At 37.8% G+C, this 18,410-nt stretch overlaps 1 protein-coding gene across 14 annotated transcripts in view; it reads right to left on the minus strand.

The window, feature by feature from the left end:
* The window catches only part of SRPK2 (SRSF protein kinase 2), a 153,302-nt gene that overhangs the window by 34,318 nt on the left and 100,574 nt on the right, over positions 1-18,410 (minus strand). For all 14 annotated transcript variants that reach the window (XM_068929810.1, XM_068929805.1, XM_068929753.1 and 11 more), the window contains 5 exons: positions 15,820-15,971; positions 8,822-8,930; positions 8,195-8,282; positions 7,866-7,953; positions 2,313-2,419 (listed from right to left, as the gene is read on the minus strand). In XM_068929810.1, coding sequence (XP_068785911.1) covers positions 2,313-2,419; positions 7,866-7,953; positions 8,195-8,282; positions 8,822-8,930; positions 15,820-15,971 — 544 coding nt within the window. The remainder of the gene's footprint in view (positions 1-2,312; positions 2,420-7,865; positions 7,954-8,194; positions 8,283-8,821; positions 8,931-15,819; positions 15,972-18,410) is intronic.

Genomic DNA, 18,410 nt, shown 5'->3' on the forward strand with positions numbered 1-18,410 from the left:
CCTCCATTTGACTCACTTGAGCACATCAATGTCTTGTACCGCGGAGCCCGAAACTGGGCACAGTACTCCAAACGCAGTTTCAGAAGTGCCCAAACTGAGGGGAATAATCACTTCCCTCAATCTGCTGCCTCCTCTCTTGTTAATGTGATCCAGTACGTGGTTAGCTTTCGTCACCGCAAGTGCCCCCCACGGACTGATGTTCATCTTGTCTGCCTCTGCCCAGATCCCCCATGTCAATGTTGCCATCAGCCTTCACGTTTTCTACCAGCTCTTCCTTAGTAAAGTGCATCCTCTCGTTGGCTCATTGCCAATAAATGGCTCCCCCATGCTAAGAAACTGCTCTCAACATCTAGAAGTCTCCTGGCTGCACCCCACCACAGCAGATATCAAGGTGGTTAAAAATCTCCTATGAGAACCAGGGCCTGAGAGCAGGAGGCTTACTGCAGTTGTCTAAAGAAGGCCTCCTCTACTTCTCAAACTGGCAGCCTGTACCAGAAGCTATCGCGATGTCATCCTTGCTGGTCTTCCCTCTGACCCTGATTCAGTCTGCATATCACCCACTCTAAAGCAAGGATTCAAGCATTTAAGTTGCTCCTTTGTGTAGAGGTCAATCCCTTTTCCCTGACTATCCCTCCGAAAGTGTCTTCATCGGGCTATTGCTACACTCCAGCTATCTGAGCTATCCTGCCACATCTCTGTGATCCCAATGAGGTCACAGCTCTGCAACTACATATGCATTTTCTAATTCCTGCTACTTTTTTCCCATGCTGTAGGCATTTGTGTAAAGGTACTTGAGGTGGATCCCCAGTCATGACTACCAGAGAAAACGCAGAGAGCCGCCTCCACAATTCTGCCCCTCAGGTAATTCCTCGCTGAACGCTCTTCTCAATGGGCTTCCCATCTCTGAAGATCCCATCTGAAAGCCCTCCTCTATTACGTTACAGGAGCCTGTTCACAAAGATGCTGTGAGCCAGGTTCAGAAGTTTACACTTTCCTTCCAAAAAGGGTTTTTTTTTTTTTAACTTGGATCTGTTCAGTGGTCTGATATATAGCCTGTTTCTGCAAGCAGTCAGTAAAACGGAGGTTCGAGTAAAGTGCATGAGGGAGCTCCTAAACCTGGCTTTGCTGCTGAAGTCAGTGTTTCAAGCAATTACAGTGTAAATTCCCTGCTTTCAGCCAAACTCCAGGATAACAGGGCAACAAAGCAAAAATATTCCAAAAGCATAAACATGACAATATTTACTGAAAAGAGTGATTATACACATGCACATATCATACAAATACACACATTCCTGTTTCTTAGCAGGCAGATCAGTTTGGCTGGAGCACTGCATTAACACAGCTCCTTATTTTTATTATCGGAGCCAGCTGGTTGTATAGAAATTAATGGACCTAAAATTTCAACTCTATGCAAACAAGTGCGTTGATCAGCGTATCTGACTAATTCTGACAAAAGTGCTGATACACTGACATCCACTAGCTGATATACAGTGAAAATTTCAAAGGAAATTGAAAAGTACCTTGATAGACAGCTTAATAATACTAATATATGTAATGCCAATGAAAGGTAATATACGAATTTCTTTAGCTGAGAAACTGAAAATACTTCTTTGGTCATTTGTAGAAATTAACTGCACATGGTTTAATTGTATATACAGAATCACACAGAAATACTATCTGTATTAACTAACTTTTCTTTGCTGAGACACCGTTTCGCCTTAAGATCACCTCCCAGCAATTTGTCTCTCGTGTAGCAAGAGAATATATTTTGAAAGGACGTGTCTCAGTGAGATTTTGTGAACTGCCGAATCATGCTAGCGCTTTAACTCTAAAAAAATTGAAAGATAACAGAATTAAAAAGACAAAAGCAGTTTTTCCTTTAGAACCTAGCTTTCAGACAGATATACAACTGTTGTTAAGTTTTATAATAATATATTATTTCTCAGTGTTCTGATGTCGCACTTTCCAGGACAGCTTATGAAGAAGCATGACACACTGCTAGTTTTATTAACCACATTGCAATTGAGCATGAATATCCTTATACGCATGAAAATGACTCACGACTTAAGCTTTTTGTTTTCTAAAGCAGCTCAGGAAACTCCCTCCTCAGTAGGATATCTTGATAATAAAAATACAATATACAGAAATGCAGGCTATCCAGGAAGATAGTCTTGCAAACCCTTCCTGGGATTGCCTATAAAATTAACTTATTCTAGATTTGTTAGCAAGATCTCACTTGAAATATCATCATTTTAACCTTCAAACTGCTAGCAACTGTGGAAGAAGCTACTTAAAATATTAACAAATCTTACCTGTCGAATTATGCTTTTTACGCAACGGATGGGAAGGCCTTGATAATTTGACTTGATTATCCATTTTAAGAGATGATGTCCAAGTACTTCAAAGACCATACAGACATCTGAGATTTAATTAAGGATAACTTCCAAAGAAACTTGTTAGTTAGATCAGCCACAAATGTTTGCTTGAGTATTGGCTACTCATCACCCTGGAAGAAAAGAGCTCATCCTCAATAGAGCAAAACATGGTATATGCTTTAGTACTACCAGTATAAAATTGTATATAAACATGTGCAAGAGCAGCACCTAAATGCAGAATAAATTAAAGTAAAACATTTCAATAATGCAATTCTTTCAGTTACATCTAAAAGTAAAACCAGCACCAAAGATTGAAATAGCTACTGGCAAAAAATAACTAATTTTTCACAGACCGGTTGAGGTTGAAAGGGATCTCTGCAGATAACCTAGTCCAACCCCCTATTTTGTTTTCATTTGAAACAGTTCAAAATACTGATCTGCCCTATCATCTCCAGTTTCTAATAACTTGTAAATGAAATCAGTAGAAGGTTTTAACAGCAGAACACCGGAGCAATAACATTTTATAAGATGCTGAATACATCTTTTTGATTAGGCTCAACTGAGAGTCACCTGACAACAGAGACTAAAGAAGCAAAGTTTTTATTTTATTTTATTTTATTTTTATTTATTTTTCTAATGCGTAAGTTTTAACTGCAGAGCATACTGGCAATCACTGAAGGACTCAGAAATAAAGAAAACTCAGCATAACTCAGAAGAAGCAATATACAAACATAAAACCAAAAAGTTAATTTGCCACCAGCAGAGGCCAACAGCGCATACCCAGGGAAGAGTATTAGAACAGAACAAACATTTATGAACTTCCAGTGATTTGCTGTTCAGGGATTTGTTAAGTTGGAAGATTCTATATTTAATACACTTGGATAGATTATTCATCTATGAAGAAAACATTCAACCTAATAGCAAGTTTTAGCATCTACAACATCCTGGCAAGAAAATACACCATTTCACTACGCAGCATTAATTCTCAGACATAAGCTGGGAATGACTTTGCAACAGTACACTGAAAAGAACATTAAAATCTCAACTACAGGATATGGTAAGCTTGCAAAGATGAATGCAAAATTAATGCAAATGAATTAATGGATGGATATAAAATAATATCCCTACTGCAGGAAAATTTCAACAGATGGAAATTAGCCTGAATCTGTATTTCAGGACTACTGACAGGGAACTACACCATTAGGAGAGCTACCTTACCTAACTTACCAAAGCTACGTTAGTTAGAGCCTTGGCCAAGAATTTCACAGGCATGGCCTTAACTCACATCAAAACAAAACATAACTTGTCTGTGGATCTATCATTTATATTATTCTCAAGTACCTACCAATATGCATAAAGCTAAATGAAGTTTTAAAATCTGTATCATCTACTCTGCAGTTAGACTGAAAGATAAAAGGTCAAAGTACTTTGTGAAGAACTGTACCATTTTGATTGCTGCTACTTGCTCATCTCATCTGATGTTCCTTAATTCCTGCACTAGAAGGGATAGTGAATAATCATTCCCTATTCATATTAATCAATCTACTCAGAATATTATAAATCCCTGTTCTACTCCCAAGAAGAAATAGTCTTGGCTGCCTTACCATACAAGCTTCCAACGAACAGAAATCGCTAGTAAAGCACACAACGAAAGAGGAAGAGCCAGTCACACCCAATTAGATCTGCAGGTCTTACTAACTTTGCCTATTCAAAGCCATAAAGGCTGCCATGGACACAGAAGGGGAAGATCACTAGAAAAAGAACTGATGTTCACTTGAAAAATATCAGAATATTTTGCTTGGGAGGACTCTGATAAACTCAAGGCATGCTCAATACTAGGGAAGCAACTAAGACAGGGAAAAGACATACAGGAGACTCCAAGTTTTGATTAGCTACGCAAAAATGTGAGTGCTGTCTGATCTACTATCATGTGACTTGAAAAAGGTTAACCTTAAGCCAGAGTGTTCACAACGGATAATTAGGGAAAAGCTGTGCATAAATTATTAGGATGCCAGCCCTAGAAGCCCCAGGATCTTCCTGCAGCACCAAGGTCCTGACCTCTAGAAAAAAGACACCTGAAGCCCACCCAGCAGAGCTGCCTCTTGGGAGGTGCTCTTGAAAGTGGTTAGGTGAATATCCAGAAGGGGCACACTTACCAGAGTAGGCAAAGTGAGAAATTACACAACGTTTATCAACTGACAGAATTAAGAACTTAAAACCATTCATTCTTGACTAAAACCCTACATATAACACACACACACACACACACACACACACACACACACACACACACACACACACATATTAGTGTAGCATTTAGAAATCTGATGAAGTTTAAAGACTTGTTAAACTAAATGATATGCAGATCTGGTACCAAGGCAGAGCACTTCCAGATGTATCTCAGTTGCTTCTGCACTGACAGCAGTTAGGCTTGATGGTATCAGGTAAGGCTATATATTCTTTAAAGATAAACTTACAACGTGTGATCATGCCAGGAATGTTTCCTTCTTTATTTTTTCACTTAGCTTTTCAAATACTTGTTTTGTTATGCGATTATTTGAATCTCTCACAAAAAATACACTCTTCTCAGTTAAATATTTATTAAAGCTCCAATACATACCCAATGCAGAAAAATATAATAGCATACATTTATCAAAACCACTGACGTGCTCAATTTAGGAAATTCGGTTATTTCCTGAAAAAGTCATAATTGCAGTCTTTTTAAAATACATAAGTAGTTAAAAAAAAAAAGTATCAGTCTAGTACAGTGCAATACACATTCTTAAAATTCATGTGTACATAAACATTTATTACAGTTCCTCGGAGAAAGATCATTGTTTTTAGACACATAGTCCAGGCTAATGGCTGCGCACATTCCCAGCCCTGTGCTATATGGTCCTCGACAGATTTCCCTATTTGAAAGCTCCACAACATTTTGCAGTTTTAGCCATTTAAAGGATTCACGCACCTCTCTTCTGCATTAACTTTTAAATGTATTTCATGAATAATTGATCCTTTATCTATGAAGCATGTGTCATCTTAATTTACAGATGAGGAACAGATTATTAGTGGCTTGCTCAAAGCAAGCCAGAAACAGCACAGCATGGAAAACTTTCCAATCATTGTACTTCTCTCAACCTGTTCAATTCAGTAACAGCAACATGAACATAGCACTAATAGGGCTTGTTTTTTTTTTAATGGAAACAAATAGCAGTGAACATCTGCCCCTTCCAAAAAGAACCTGCACTAAAGATTTTTTCCAAAGGAGATAGAGAGGAGTTGATCAAATAATCAGTGCAGCCAACTCAGGATACACAAATTATTCACACAAGAAAACTCAAAGCGTAAGATACCTGTTATCATATTTTCACTGGTAGTTTGAACTTTGACAGACTTCCAACTGTACTTTAAATTTGATTCACATCCAGCATCAGCCCATCCTGCCTACTATACCTTTCCGAAAAATTCACTTCCCAGTAAGGCAGGAATATTTTTGTCCACACAAAAAAACAACTTCTGAACCGCCACATTTTTCAAGGTAAAGGTAAAACTACAATGGAAAAGATCAATATCAGCTCTCCAGTTTTAATTTACTAACACAAAGCTATCTGAGCCCTTATTTTGCACTAATACGCAATCTCTCCTCGCTTTGTTGACCTAAGTGCCTGGTTTCAAAAAGAAAGTTTGGACATGCTTTCAAAATATTATCACTAACAAAACTTACTCTTCATACTCAGAAATGGCTTTCAGCTTTAATACAGATGTATATGTGTATACATATACATATATACATATACCTATATATATTTATATGTGAAATATCAATAATGTTATTGAGAACATACTGTTGCACAGGTAAGCAGTATTTCTACGTATATGTGTGAATATATTTCCTTATTCCCTATTTCAAGTTAGTGTTTTAAAAATAAACTAGTTTTACAATGAAAACTGTATGTCAAATCTCTGATTTCTAAAAATTCTAAATATTCTTCAATGGTACGGTTGTCAGCTGAAGAGAGTACTCTACCATCCATCTTCTTGCACACTAAACATAGCATATGGAAGCCAAAATCTGAACGGCTTAATACCTTGGTCACATTATTTGTCAGTGCACATATTTAGACAATATTTATACAATACTTCTCAGTAAGTATCTCAGCATCACAGCTTAAAGCTTATTTTTTGTACCACAGGAGCATCAAGAAACCCTAACCAGGGTTCTTTGCCTCACTGTGTTAAACAGTTTCCTTCCTCACAAATCGTTTATGTTTGGGTTGAAGTGACTACCAGCAACCGCACGATTTAGCTTAATTCATTTTCATTTGATGTTAAAACCTAGAAAAGAAAACCAGAGTATACTTTCTTCACCTAAATTCAAGCAACTGTCATGCTAGCTGACCAGTGAATGAACCAGGAAACAACCCAAAACAGGACAAAGAAAAAGCAGTTAAGATCCCATTCTGCAAACGAGAATATTTGTCCCCACGCTCTCCGTCTCCCTTATTACACACACAAAGGCTGCTTATCCAATGTCAAGAGACGGACGGATAAGATGAACACTGCTTGCACACTGCTCCCTGAAAGCATGCTCTCTAGAGGGCACTCAGATTGACTGACAGTCATCTCCTGATTCCTCCCCTAAAGGAGAAGAGGGAGTCGGTGAAGAGTATCTTAACTCCATCTGCTGAAGACTGAAGGCATCAAAATCAACCTGGTCTTACGCTCTCTTGAGCAGGAATTGTCTCTTTATCTTGTAGCGTGACATCATGAGCGACGAGGTCTGTGATCAGGGCTCCAAGATACAACAACCACACAAATAAATACCAATTGTAACAATAAACAAAATGACAGTAACATCATAAGCTGCTGGAGTATCTAATACAATTGGCACAGATCATTCATCTTAGTTCAACTCAAAAATCAAAAATATCCATAGCCCCAAAATTTTACCTGAGAACAATATTTAGTCATGTGTTACTTTGGCTCCATTTTCTTTTTTTGAAGGAGGCATTAGAAGTTACATTTTTAAAAGCTTCGTCAACACAGAGCGTTGTTAACACCTGGCCAAAAGAGGATCACAAAAACAAGAGCAGAATCTCCATGCACTTAAACTTCTCAGAAGAAAACAGAAACCAACTTCTTCATGAACTGACACCTTCTTTTTCCTTACTAGTCTGGAGCAAGGCATATTTACTGTAAACCTCAACTATTACAAATCTTTTCAGTAAGAATTCTGTTTCTCAATAAACTTACCTGCTCTAGTTTTAATAAAGCAACATAGGATTAATGTATTTTTTTATTTTTGAGTTCAGAAAAGCTAAGCTACTTTCATTCAGTTGAGTGCATAGCACTAGACTACTCTTTATATCGGCACGTATTCTGGTGCTTCTACAATACAATTTTAAACTACGGCTAAAAAAAGCTAAAACTAAATGCTTATCATGTCAGTAGATCATTTCTAATGAAGATACAGCATTTTCAAAAGGATACGTATTCCATTCATTCCAGAAATTTTGAAGTCATCGATTAGCTGTACAACCATATCTTTGTTGGGATCATTAGGATCACTTTCACGAACCTAAACCAAGAGGGTAAATACTGACATTTTAGGAAATAATTTGCTTTAAAATATCTATTTAGTTTTGCCTATGAAGTTAAACAATAGTTGGAAGCTTCAAAAATCATGGTAACGCATAATAAGTCAGCCATTTAGAAAAAAATATGTAAACAAAAGTCAAAACTATTTTTCCATCTCTTTTTTTTTAATTTATTACTAGTGTTATTGATACTGAGCACTGAATTGCAAGACTCATACTTACACATTTCAGCAACTTTATTTCATCCAAGGCTGTCTCTGTATAATGCTGGGCACTTTTTACAACTTTCATTGCAACAAACCTTTTCCCCCTTGAAAACAATAAAAACATTTTCAACACACGCTCTGAGCTAAAAATAGACTATTTGAAAGGTCTGGAAATTTTAAATAACATATTTTTTAATCTAATGTATTCTGACAGAAAACTAGAATACGCTAAAAATTACATGTAAAACAGTTTTTTAATAATATTCTGGTAACAGTTTGATTTCTTGAGTATTTGTTCTGCTTGATGCTAATGTCTTTAAAAGACGAACTTGGGTACACATTTTATCATTCAATCAATGTATTTTGTTTTATTAAAGAAAACACTAGCTTACTTTCACAAGTTCAAGACAACATGTAAATTCAGTTAAGAAAAACTAATTTGTCCAAGAAAATGAACTTACACATGTTTCTGACAGGTTTTCTAAAAGACACCCTTAACCAAGAGCAAAATAATACTGCAGAAGACTCCAAGAATTTACATAATGCACAGAATTTACATGCAAGTAAAACGGAAGTCACTGCATACAAAATAAAGTAACGTAAATTAAGAAAAAAGAAAGTGAAAAGAAATAAGTTTTCTTACTGCATATCCCAGCATAGCCAGACTGTAGAGAAGTGTCCCCATCCTAACTTTCTAATAACATGATATCGGCCGTTGAAAAGATCGCCAATTTTCACTGGATGATAGCCTCCTTTCATGAAAAACACAGGTAGAAAAAGGACATTCAGAAAAAAAATCAGTATTCCTAGCTTTTCAAATAATTATTTTAATATAAATTTTCATCTTCACATTGTCCTGCACTAAAAATAGGAAATCTAAAGAAAATTTTACTCTAATGATAAGAATTTTGTCTTACTTGGCCAGAAGGAAGAAATCCATGTCCTTTACCTATGGTAAAGAGTTTCTTCACTCTTCTCTGTTACGGCTTTTATTTGCGGTAATACTGTCATCAGTTCTTTATTTCCCCAAGCTTATCTTCTACTTCGTAGAGAGTTCAGGAAACATCTACATTATTTATTTGATTATCATATTTATAGTTTCTCTAGTCAATATATTTTTGTATGATTGTAGAATCTCAACAGAGACTCTTTTAACTCCCGTTTGATTTGCACTAAATAAAGGCAGCAATAAAATACTTCCTGAGAAAATACTAAGAACAATACAGAATTTATTGATGCTCTTCTACTTTGCTCCTGACACAGCAGCAATGCATTTTTTCTCAAGTCTGAGTTTTTTTACAGTGTGGAAGCAGAAAGAGCGGGCAGCTACACGGTTTGTCTAAATTACATTTTAACCGATGGCTGCAGGCTAGCTATCCATTCGCACTGCTGACGCTCTAATGCCACTACCCAGGATCTCAAAAGCCACACTGGGCAGAACGGCCAACACGACAGAGTAGATTGGAGCTCAGGTTTCTGTGCAGCGTGAAGGGGTTGTACGATGTAGCGCTGCTGCTTACTGCTCCTCCACGAAGCTTTTTATTTCCTCCACATTTTAAGAGGCACTCTTCCTCCCACTCAAAAACACAGTGCAGACAGTGATCAGACAAGACTTCTTATTCAGAACCCTAGGCCACTAATAACAACATCCACAATTCTGCCTAACTTACAAACGAACAATACAGCTGCTCCACGCAGCGCTACAAGATACCACCCATGCAGAGCAGCAGCCAAAGAACCATCTCTTCTGTTCTTTCTGGTCCTTCATAACGTCACCTCCAACTGCACTTTAGGTAGAATCCTTAGTTACGGAGTGCTATCACTATTGATTACTATGAACTTTACTGTTTGCTCTAAGTTGTTGTATTTGTTTTGGAATCCCTTGAAAAGCTGGTCAGAACTGGTGCCCAATTAAGTCGACAATGTGAGTGTATTACTTTATTCCTTGGGGCTAAACAGGGAGTTCTCTCTTACCTCTTTCATATCTTTGGAACCACGACATGAAATGTGGATATATTTATATCCTTTCTTTGCTAATAACACCTTTTACCTTAACCGAGGTTCAAGATTTTACTAGGGAGCCTGTCTCAAAGGCTTCCAGGCAGATTAAGAAATTTAAAACAATTGCATGTGTGACAGCACTACACAGATTATATACTCATATACTAATATATACTTATATATTGCTTTAAATGTTAGTATGTCCAAGATGAAACTCTAAAGCACACAGTTTCAATATTTGTATGTTGATGCGTATACTTTAAGCTTCCTAGGCAGGAGACACTTGCTGGTTTGCTCACAGCTTCAACCAAAAGCTGACCCATCTGACACGGTCCCAGCTGCACAAGCTCCGGTGCGCAGCACCACTGGCGGAAACTCCCAACAGGTTCAGCTAACGCACCAGGGAAGCTCAACACAGAAGCCTTCGTATCGACCGGGGCTGGTCTGAACCGAGCGACAACAGCAACGACCAGTCTCAGACGGGCAGCTCAGCTGCACCTCAGCTACGTACGCAGTGACGATTTGACAATCCTACCCACCTACCTGCCTGCATCCTAATTCATACACACTGCAGAGGGTCAAGTGTGGTCACTGGGCCAAAAAAAAGAGTTTGAATTGCATAGGTAGCACTGAAAGACAAAGAGTGCAGTCTTATCTCCTCCAACCTAGCAGTAAGGTGTTGAAGAAGACAGAAATTTCAGCTTTTTCATGAAAATTTTGGATAAATTCATAAAGATCAATGTGTGAGAACCAACTTTATCCTTTTACTCTGTGAGAATTGTATGTTCGCTATCACACACAGTACTGGATTTTGAAAATGCTTAGGTACACAGATGCAAAAATTTTCAGTTGAAAAAGACCAAAGGAGAAAGAAGGCCCCACTTTGTGAGCCACAGTGCCATAAGGAGGACTGAAACGTAAGGACCCAGCCTTAAAGACCAGCAGCAGTCACAAGATTCCCCCTTTGGTGAAGACTTTGGTGAGTCCATCACTAGGAAGAAGAATTTATGTAGAGAAAATCTTGACTATGATGCTGTCCTCTTCATTTGCAAAAAGAAACAGGACTCTGCTCATTAAAACATTACTAGGCACGGCAGCATATGAAGCTATCATCAGGCACATATGAAGTCAGGCTCTATAGCAGTTACATTATTACAGAAATTTGCCAAATAAAGTCACGTATACAAACCCACGTCAAGATCAGAAATTCACAGAATATCATTTTACAAGTAAAACTGCAGTACTAATCGAGTTGCTATTTACTTAACTGCAACAGCTGAAGATAAAAACATTTTAAAATCTGGATAAAAACAATCTTGTTCTAAGACAGCTATAGACTGGTTTAAAACAAAATTATTACTATTTTTTGGTAAATTCCTTCTATGAAACTGTATCCGGGATGATAAAGTGAAAATCAAGTGACAGATATGAGTAGAAGGTTAAGGTAAGAAATGCAGCAGTTCTAACTTCGGATTACGGAAAAGGTTTGCGTTTGTGAAAAGAGCCAAGTTGCCTGGCTTGACAAGCAAGGATTATGTAAAGCGCTTCCATGTAGTTGAGTGCCACTTCTTTTTATTTTGTCCTGCATATACCATTGCATGAAAACAGTGGGAAATATTAAATATTGTTCTGTGCAATCATTATTCCTTTCGTAAACAGATATGGAGTCAGAAAATCTGAAAAGCATTTAAACCCAGTTTTAACACCTCTCTATGTTTGCAAAACAGATTTTAAAATTAAACAAGATAAAAATTTCTGAAATGTTTTATAATCTTTACAAGCTACTTTACAATCTAAATTAAATCATTCATGTATGTAGTTACACAGCTTCAAAAGCACATGAAAACACACACAGCTGACACAGCCTTTTGTACTGGCAGAAGGGTATAAGAGGCCTTCAGAGAGATAAACTAAGGCCAAAAGTCATTTTTCATACCAAAAAAAGTATTTTCGTTTTTTCATAGCACATTACCCAACTATAAAGACTTTAAACACAAGTAAATATTTTTTTTTAGGAATGGTTCAGGGAACAAAGTGTCAGGGCAAGTCTGCCTCTCTGGAGATAGTCTTTGGGATATTTGTGCCTCTAAGCGTTAAAAATAACCCAAAACTTAGGTTAGTTTCTTCCCATCACAGACTGGAGAGAGAACACCCTAGAGTAGAAATCCATCAAAGATATCATGTCAGTAAACGCAGGGATTTTAAGTTATTTTAGTAAGAAGCTCTGTACTGCAAGAATAACAATAATATATATGTTAAAAGTCCTCTTATTTGGGTCACAACAGCACCCTGTAACTATTATAACAGTAGACCAGCCTGTGTATATTCTGTAAGCATATATAATTCAGAAGGTAATTCCTACCGTCCTAAGGCACAACAGAAATAGTTCTGGCCATAATCAACTACTGTCCCTGTACGTATTATTCCCTGACTATTCAAGTCAGCAAGGCATTCATTAACAAGTTGTGGAACACCAGTAACAGCACGCTCAGTAAAAACGCATTTTAGAAACTGGTGCCCCTTTCGCTATGATGAATGTAATTAAGTTCTTCATGATGCAGAAGGTATTTCCAAATCGTAAAACAAGCAAGCATCTATATAAAGTTAAGAGGTTCGAGAAAACGGATATACTTTTGGAAAAACAGTATTAGCATTTGAAAACATACAATGTATAAGTGGTACTGCTGCTAATGTAACAAGTATCCCTTGTGCTATTCAGTTCAGCAAAAAGAAAAAAAGTCTCTCATACAACTAGCTCCATGCACTCAAGGAAGAGGGTCAGAAAAATGAGATCATTATTCCTAAACGTCTTCTGAATGTATTGGTAATTGTGGCTGACTAGTTCTATGTTTGCAGAGGGAATTATCCCCTTTGTGAACTGGATGAATGGGCGACATCTCCAGGGGGCAAAGAAGAAGATCAGAGAAGCAGAGAACTCCAGCTAGAGCCACGACATGACACGCGCTTGAAAGACATCTCCCAAGCGTTCCAAAGCACTGCAGAAAGCAGAAAAAGCAGCTTCGTTGTCGAAGCAACACCTTTAGAGGCGTTAGGTAGTTAGTGTTTTGATATCTCCATTTCTTAAACATTGAAAAAGCATTCAATCCATATCCAGTGATATCAACAGAAGCCATTCCACAGATTTAAAAGGACTTTGGGAGAAAGTCCCTGGGGAACAAAGGGTAGTGTAAACACGTTAGGCAAACGGGTGTTAGGTGTCTCTTCCACTTCAGGTGCTAATTCAAACTAATCCAATTCTCTGATTACAAATACTCTCATGACTGAGAACTATTTATTAATCAGCATGTAATGCAGTGAAGATGTGAGTCCAGCTCACTGTAACACATCCATAAAAATAAAGATTAGAAATAAAATTAGTAACAAAAATATCCAGTCAATGCTAAGTATGGTTAACAGGTAAAATACTAAATTCAGACAAAAAAATAGATTATATGCTCCTTCATCAAAATGGCCCTCCTACGAAATTTCAAACTAGGCTTGAAAATGGATGAAGTATGTTCTGAGCCTACTCAAAAGTCCTGGGAAAGTTCCATTTTGGAGATAAAATTAGGAAGAAAAGAGTGACTCCACTAATATATGATAATTTCCAAACATTATCTTCTGCTCCTTAAATACAGATAAGATTGCCCAAAACAGAAAAACACATATTCAAATTAATAAAACAGGTCTCCAAAAAATCAGAAATTAATGCAGCTAAAAGCTATCCTGTTATCAAACTAGTTACTTATTTCCCAGACTGAATATAAGACAAAAAAAGAAATTCTGTATGGCTCCAGACAATCCCAATCTGGCCATTACGTTCAGATCCTTGTTTGACACGGTGACTTCCCCTTCAGTTCAATCCCAGGACACTAAAAGAAGGAAAGCTACCAACCAACCTTATAGGCAATGTGGGTTAAAAAAAATCATTATCTATTGGAACAATACATGCACTGTCCTCAAAGAAACAAATTTTAAGGACTGTGGCATCCAAACACACCATGAACCATCTTTAATATTCTTGAACCATCTTTAATATTCTTCCATACATTCAGTGCTTCAAAATTACAAGAATTCAAAAGAGCCTTTAAGCATACAGAAATTCCCTTTAATTTTTCACAAAACTTGCAAGTATTCTTAGGCTAACATGGAATTCATTTTAAAAGCACACAGATATCGCTGCTGAACTATTATAAATAGTCCCACAGGCTCTAGTAACAGGTGACCTATAAGCAAACTGTAAAGTTAATTTGTTTGTTTGTTTGTTTGTTTTTGTGATCTAGATTCTATAGATGGTGACATTTAGCAAAAGATACTGGGACAGAGACAATAACGGATTGTTTGAAATCTAATTCAGCCCTTATTTCAGGAAGAATTAAGTGAGGGCCTAGCAATGCTTGATCTCAATGAAATACAGCAAACAGACGTTTAAACAACAAATCCTTACTTATTCACTGACGGAAGATGCTACAGATACCAAAAAAGTTATCTTAAGGAATAAATGTATTATAAGAGAAATAATTTTTTAAAAAATAAACAAATTTTGGCTATATATATTTATATATATATTTCTCCCTTTTCCCAAAAATTTGGCTTGAGTTTACCAGTTTGTTTTCACTATTGGTATCTGTAAACCATTTAAACATTTGAAATTCTGCAGATTAATAAAACTTTTTATATCAAAATGAAATAATCACTTCCAATCATTAGCTCCGAAAAGAAAAACAAAGACCTGTTCCAGCCTGAGAGAAGAGATTCTTAAAACAGCAAAAAAAAAAAAAATTTCTGGTTCAGACGACATTATCAGCTTTGGCACAGCAAGTGTTTCTTGATTTGAGGGATATGGAACACCAGGTATAGTCAAGCTGTATATTCATATCTCTGAAATCTATTAAGATAGATTAAGATAGATGACCCAAGTCAATAGATCTGTCTATGATCTATGATTTTTTCGTGTAAGTACAGTGTATGTATTGCCCTAGTGGGAGGAGACTCGGAGGTTTAGGAACAACATTAAAAAAAACTTAAATACTGACACTGCTGTACTGCAGTCACATGCTGTTTAGCTATGTAGAAAAAAACAACTAATATAACATGAACTACAAAAATGAGGTAAGCCAAAAACTAAAATAAAGATGTAGAAAGCCAACAACACTGAGGACTGGGAAAGACAATAAAAAAGCATGTAACATCTCAGGCTGGTGAAGGTAAGAAAAAGAGCGCAAAATAAGAAACAGACCCTAATATAAATTTAGCTGATGTTGTCAAAGGCATCAAGGCATTTAACAGCCTTTCAGAGAGTGTTTTATTGTTTGCTTTGAGTATTTTTGTTTCTTTCACAACTAACATCAATCAAGAAAAGCTCCCCCTTTGTTCTTGTATCTAAGCCATGAGAAACAAAACAGGTGTGCAAGACTTGTAATTTGTTATAAAATGCATAAATAAGCTAAAAAAGTAGAGCTGAAGACAGATTTGCATTCGGACCTGAACCTGGCAGTCATTCACAATTCCTGCACAACTCAGTTCCGTAACTGAAGAGCAACTCTATTTAAAAAGCTCCCAAGAAGCAGAGTTAAGATTTACAAGATGACGTTCTCCCTCCGACATTAAACAACCGCCGCACCGGTTAACGGCACACACCTTTACAGTAATCCGCAGGATCCTCTTGCTCCTCATCATCAGATCCCAAAATCTCCTCCTCGGGCTCGGGGGGGCTGGGCTCGGGCAGAGGCGGAGGGGGGGGCGGCGGCGGAGGTGGAGGTGCGGAGGGAGCTTTCTGTTGAGGCTCTGGCCTGAAAATAAGGAGAAAACAGGCTTACTGCAGAGTGCGGTCACAGGGGCCATCTGGCCGTTTAGAGGGGAGGAAAAAATGCCTTGGGAAATGCAAGTGAAGCCTGTCTCCCAATGGCAAGAGGCAGACAGGATTAGGCACAACCAGATATGCACCAGTTTAAAATTTCTGAGTTCCTGACGAGCGCCTGAGATGTTAGACCTACGTTCTTCAGCACAGTTGAGAAGAGACATTTTTCAGAGAGCATCAAGATAATCAAGTTATTGAAAAGCTCTTGTCTGCTGGCTGAAGGAAGAAAGATTTCATTAATATATAGCAAGGAACGATCTTCTAGTGACACTGACATAAACCACGTGGCTTTTCTTAGCTGTAACTGCTGCCGGGACTACAGAAAGCCGTTTCAGTATAGAAAATACAGAAAACAACTACTGGTACGAGAGAAAAATAAATCTTCCTACTTAATCTATGATCTACCCCTAAAACACCATTCATATTAACAATATTTTAGCATTCAAATAATACTGTCCAGGGCTGCAAAAAATCTTTCCGTAACTTGTTAATTTTTCAGCTCCTAAAAATCCAGACTCAAGTACTGCCTGGATCATGAGCAAAAGCTGCGGTTATATTTATCCCACTCCTGTGTTCATTCCTTTCATAACTCCCCGCCACCACTTCCCGCCCTCCCCCCAAACACACGGCAATTGCTGGAGACAGACAGAGCAGTTGGAGGGGAAGGGTGGGCCCACAGTTGGTCAGAAATAAGCTCCACGGGCAGCATGCGCCGCCTGCACAGCAGCTGCTATGGTGCCTTCGCTCTACAGGACGCTACTGGAAGTTGCACGCCTACCAAATTTATCTGCCTTACAGCACTTTCGGAAAAAATAATTCTTCTGTTATTTCAGTAAACAGTCTGATTTAAAAAGGAAGAGCTGGAATTAATATAGTAATGAAATACATAATGAAATAAAATAGCTGAAGTTATAAAAAGGAATCTACTCAAAATACATATATTTATTTTCAATTGCATAAAGCTGAGGACAGAAGTGAGAAAAGGGAACCTTTCCGAGGATAAACAATAAATGTGTTTATAAGTGCTTCTGCTTCCATAACTTAGGATATTTTTTTGCCCGTATCACTCCTCTTTTGTTCCCAACAGATGTCTCTATATTGTATATTGGGAGGAAAGTAAACTGATTTAGCAAATGGAAGGTACAGTGCATTCTCCGACCAGTCATGTTAATCTTACCACACGTTAGATTAATGGACCTTCAAAAGCCTGGCTTTACTGGGTCAGCAAATTGATGGTCCCCACACCCAGTTTGATGGTGGCAGAAAGCTTTCATCCACTTAAAAGCACATATACGCACCCATAGAGAACATAAAGATCAGCATTACAAGCCTTAAAACCTCAGCTTCTGGGCACAAGGCCATTTTGGATACCCTGATCAAGGAATATAAACTGTTCAACATGAATAACGATGAGCCAAGAAAAACAAAGCACAGTAAAATAGCCTGCACTTCGTCAATCGGAGAGTAGTCGACCAGGTGACACGGGCGACCCGCTGACACTAGTGGATGCGTGGAATCGTTATTGGGATGGTACCGTCGTGTTACCTCATTTTGACCAAAAAATTCCATGTTAATGTTTTGGTCACATAGGATGGTACAAACACAGCAAAACCCTAACTGAAGGGCAACATGGTATGGAGGTCATAGTTTTAAGAACCCATTCAAGTTGTGTTTGATCTTGTCTTTTAAGCAAACGACTATTTGCTCTATTGCTTCACCTGATAAGACAACACCTCAAAGAGAACTGGAAGCACTTGCGGAATTGAGACTCACGCATTTTGTCACTCATTTGGAAATAAACAGGAAGGAGTATCAAGAATCTCCCTCTAAGAGACAAGAGGAAGCATACCCGTCGATGTTTAGTTTCAAATATTGGCTTTTTCTATTTCTAAGGAAATAGATTCACAAAACTGAGCTTTATCTGAGTCTTTCTCGAGCTACTGCATTTAATTTTGTTTGGGAAAAGGTTATTTTCCTTCTGCTTACAATCCTTGCTACGTTCGGTATGCTGGAATGCAGGAGTATTTTCTTATTCTCCTTTGCGTATATCAGGAAGGAAGGAAAGATGTTACTTACTTCCTTCAGGGGTTATTTATGATTTTATTTGCAAATAACCCAACACTGACTTAAACCGAGAAGAAGCTGGGGATTGTCCTTTCAGCTTTGATTGCATCTTCTGAAGCAATTCAGTGTTACTCTGTGAAGAAGGGTGAAGGGAAGAAATGCTGCTGAGCTCCAGCAGCCTGACTGCTAATTCCTCATTACTGCTGTTTTGCTGTTTGTTTTCATTTGCGATTCTCAGGAAGGGACATTGCTCTTGTTCAATAACTCCCCCTAGCATTTCACTGATGCTTGCTCTTCTGCCACTAAA

Source organism: Struthio camelus, chromosome 1 (genome assembly GCF_040807025.1).
Source record: "Struthio camelus isolate bStrCam1 chromosome 1, bStrCam1.hap1, whole genome shotgun sequence".
NCBI classification, from domain to species: domain Eukaryota; kingdom Metazoa; phylum Chordata; class Aves; order Struthioniformes; family Struthionidae; genus Struthio; species Struthio camelus.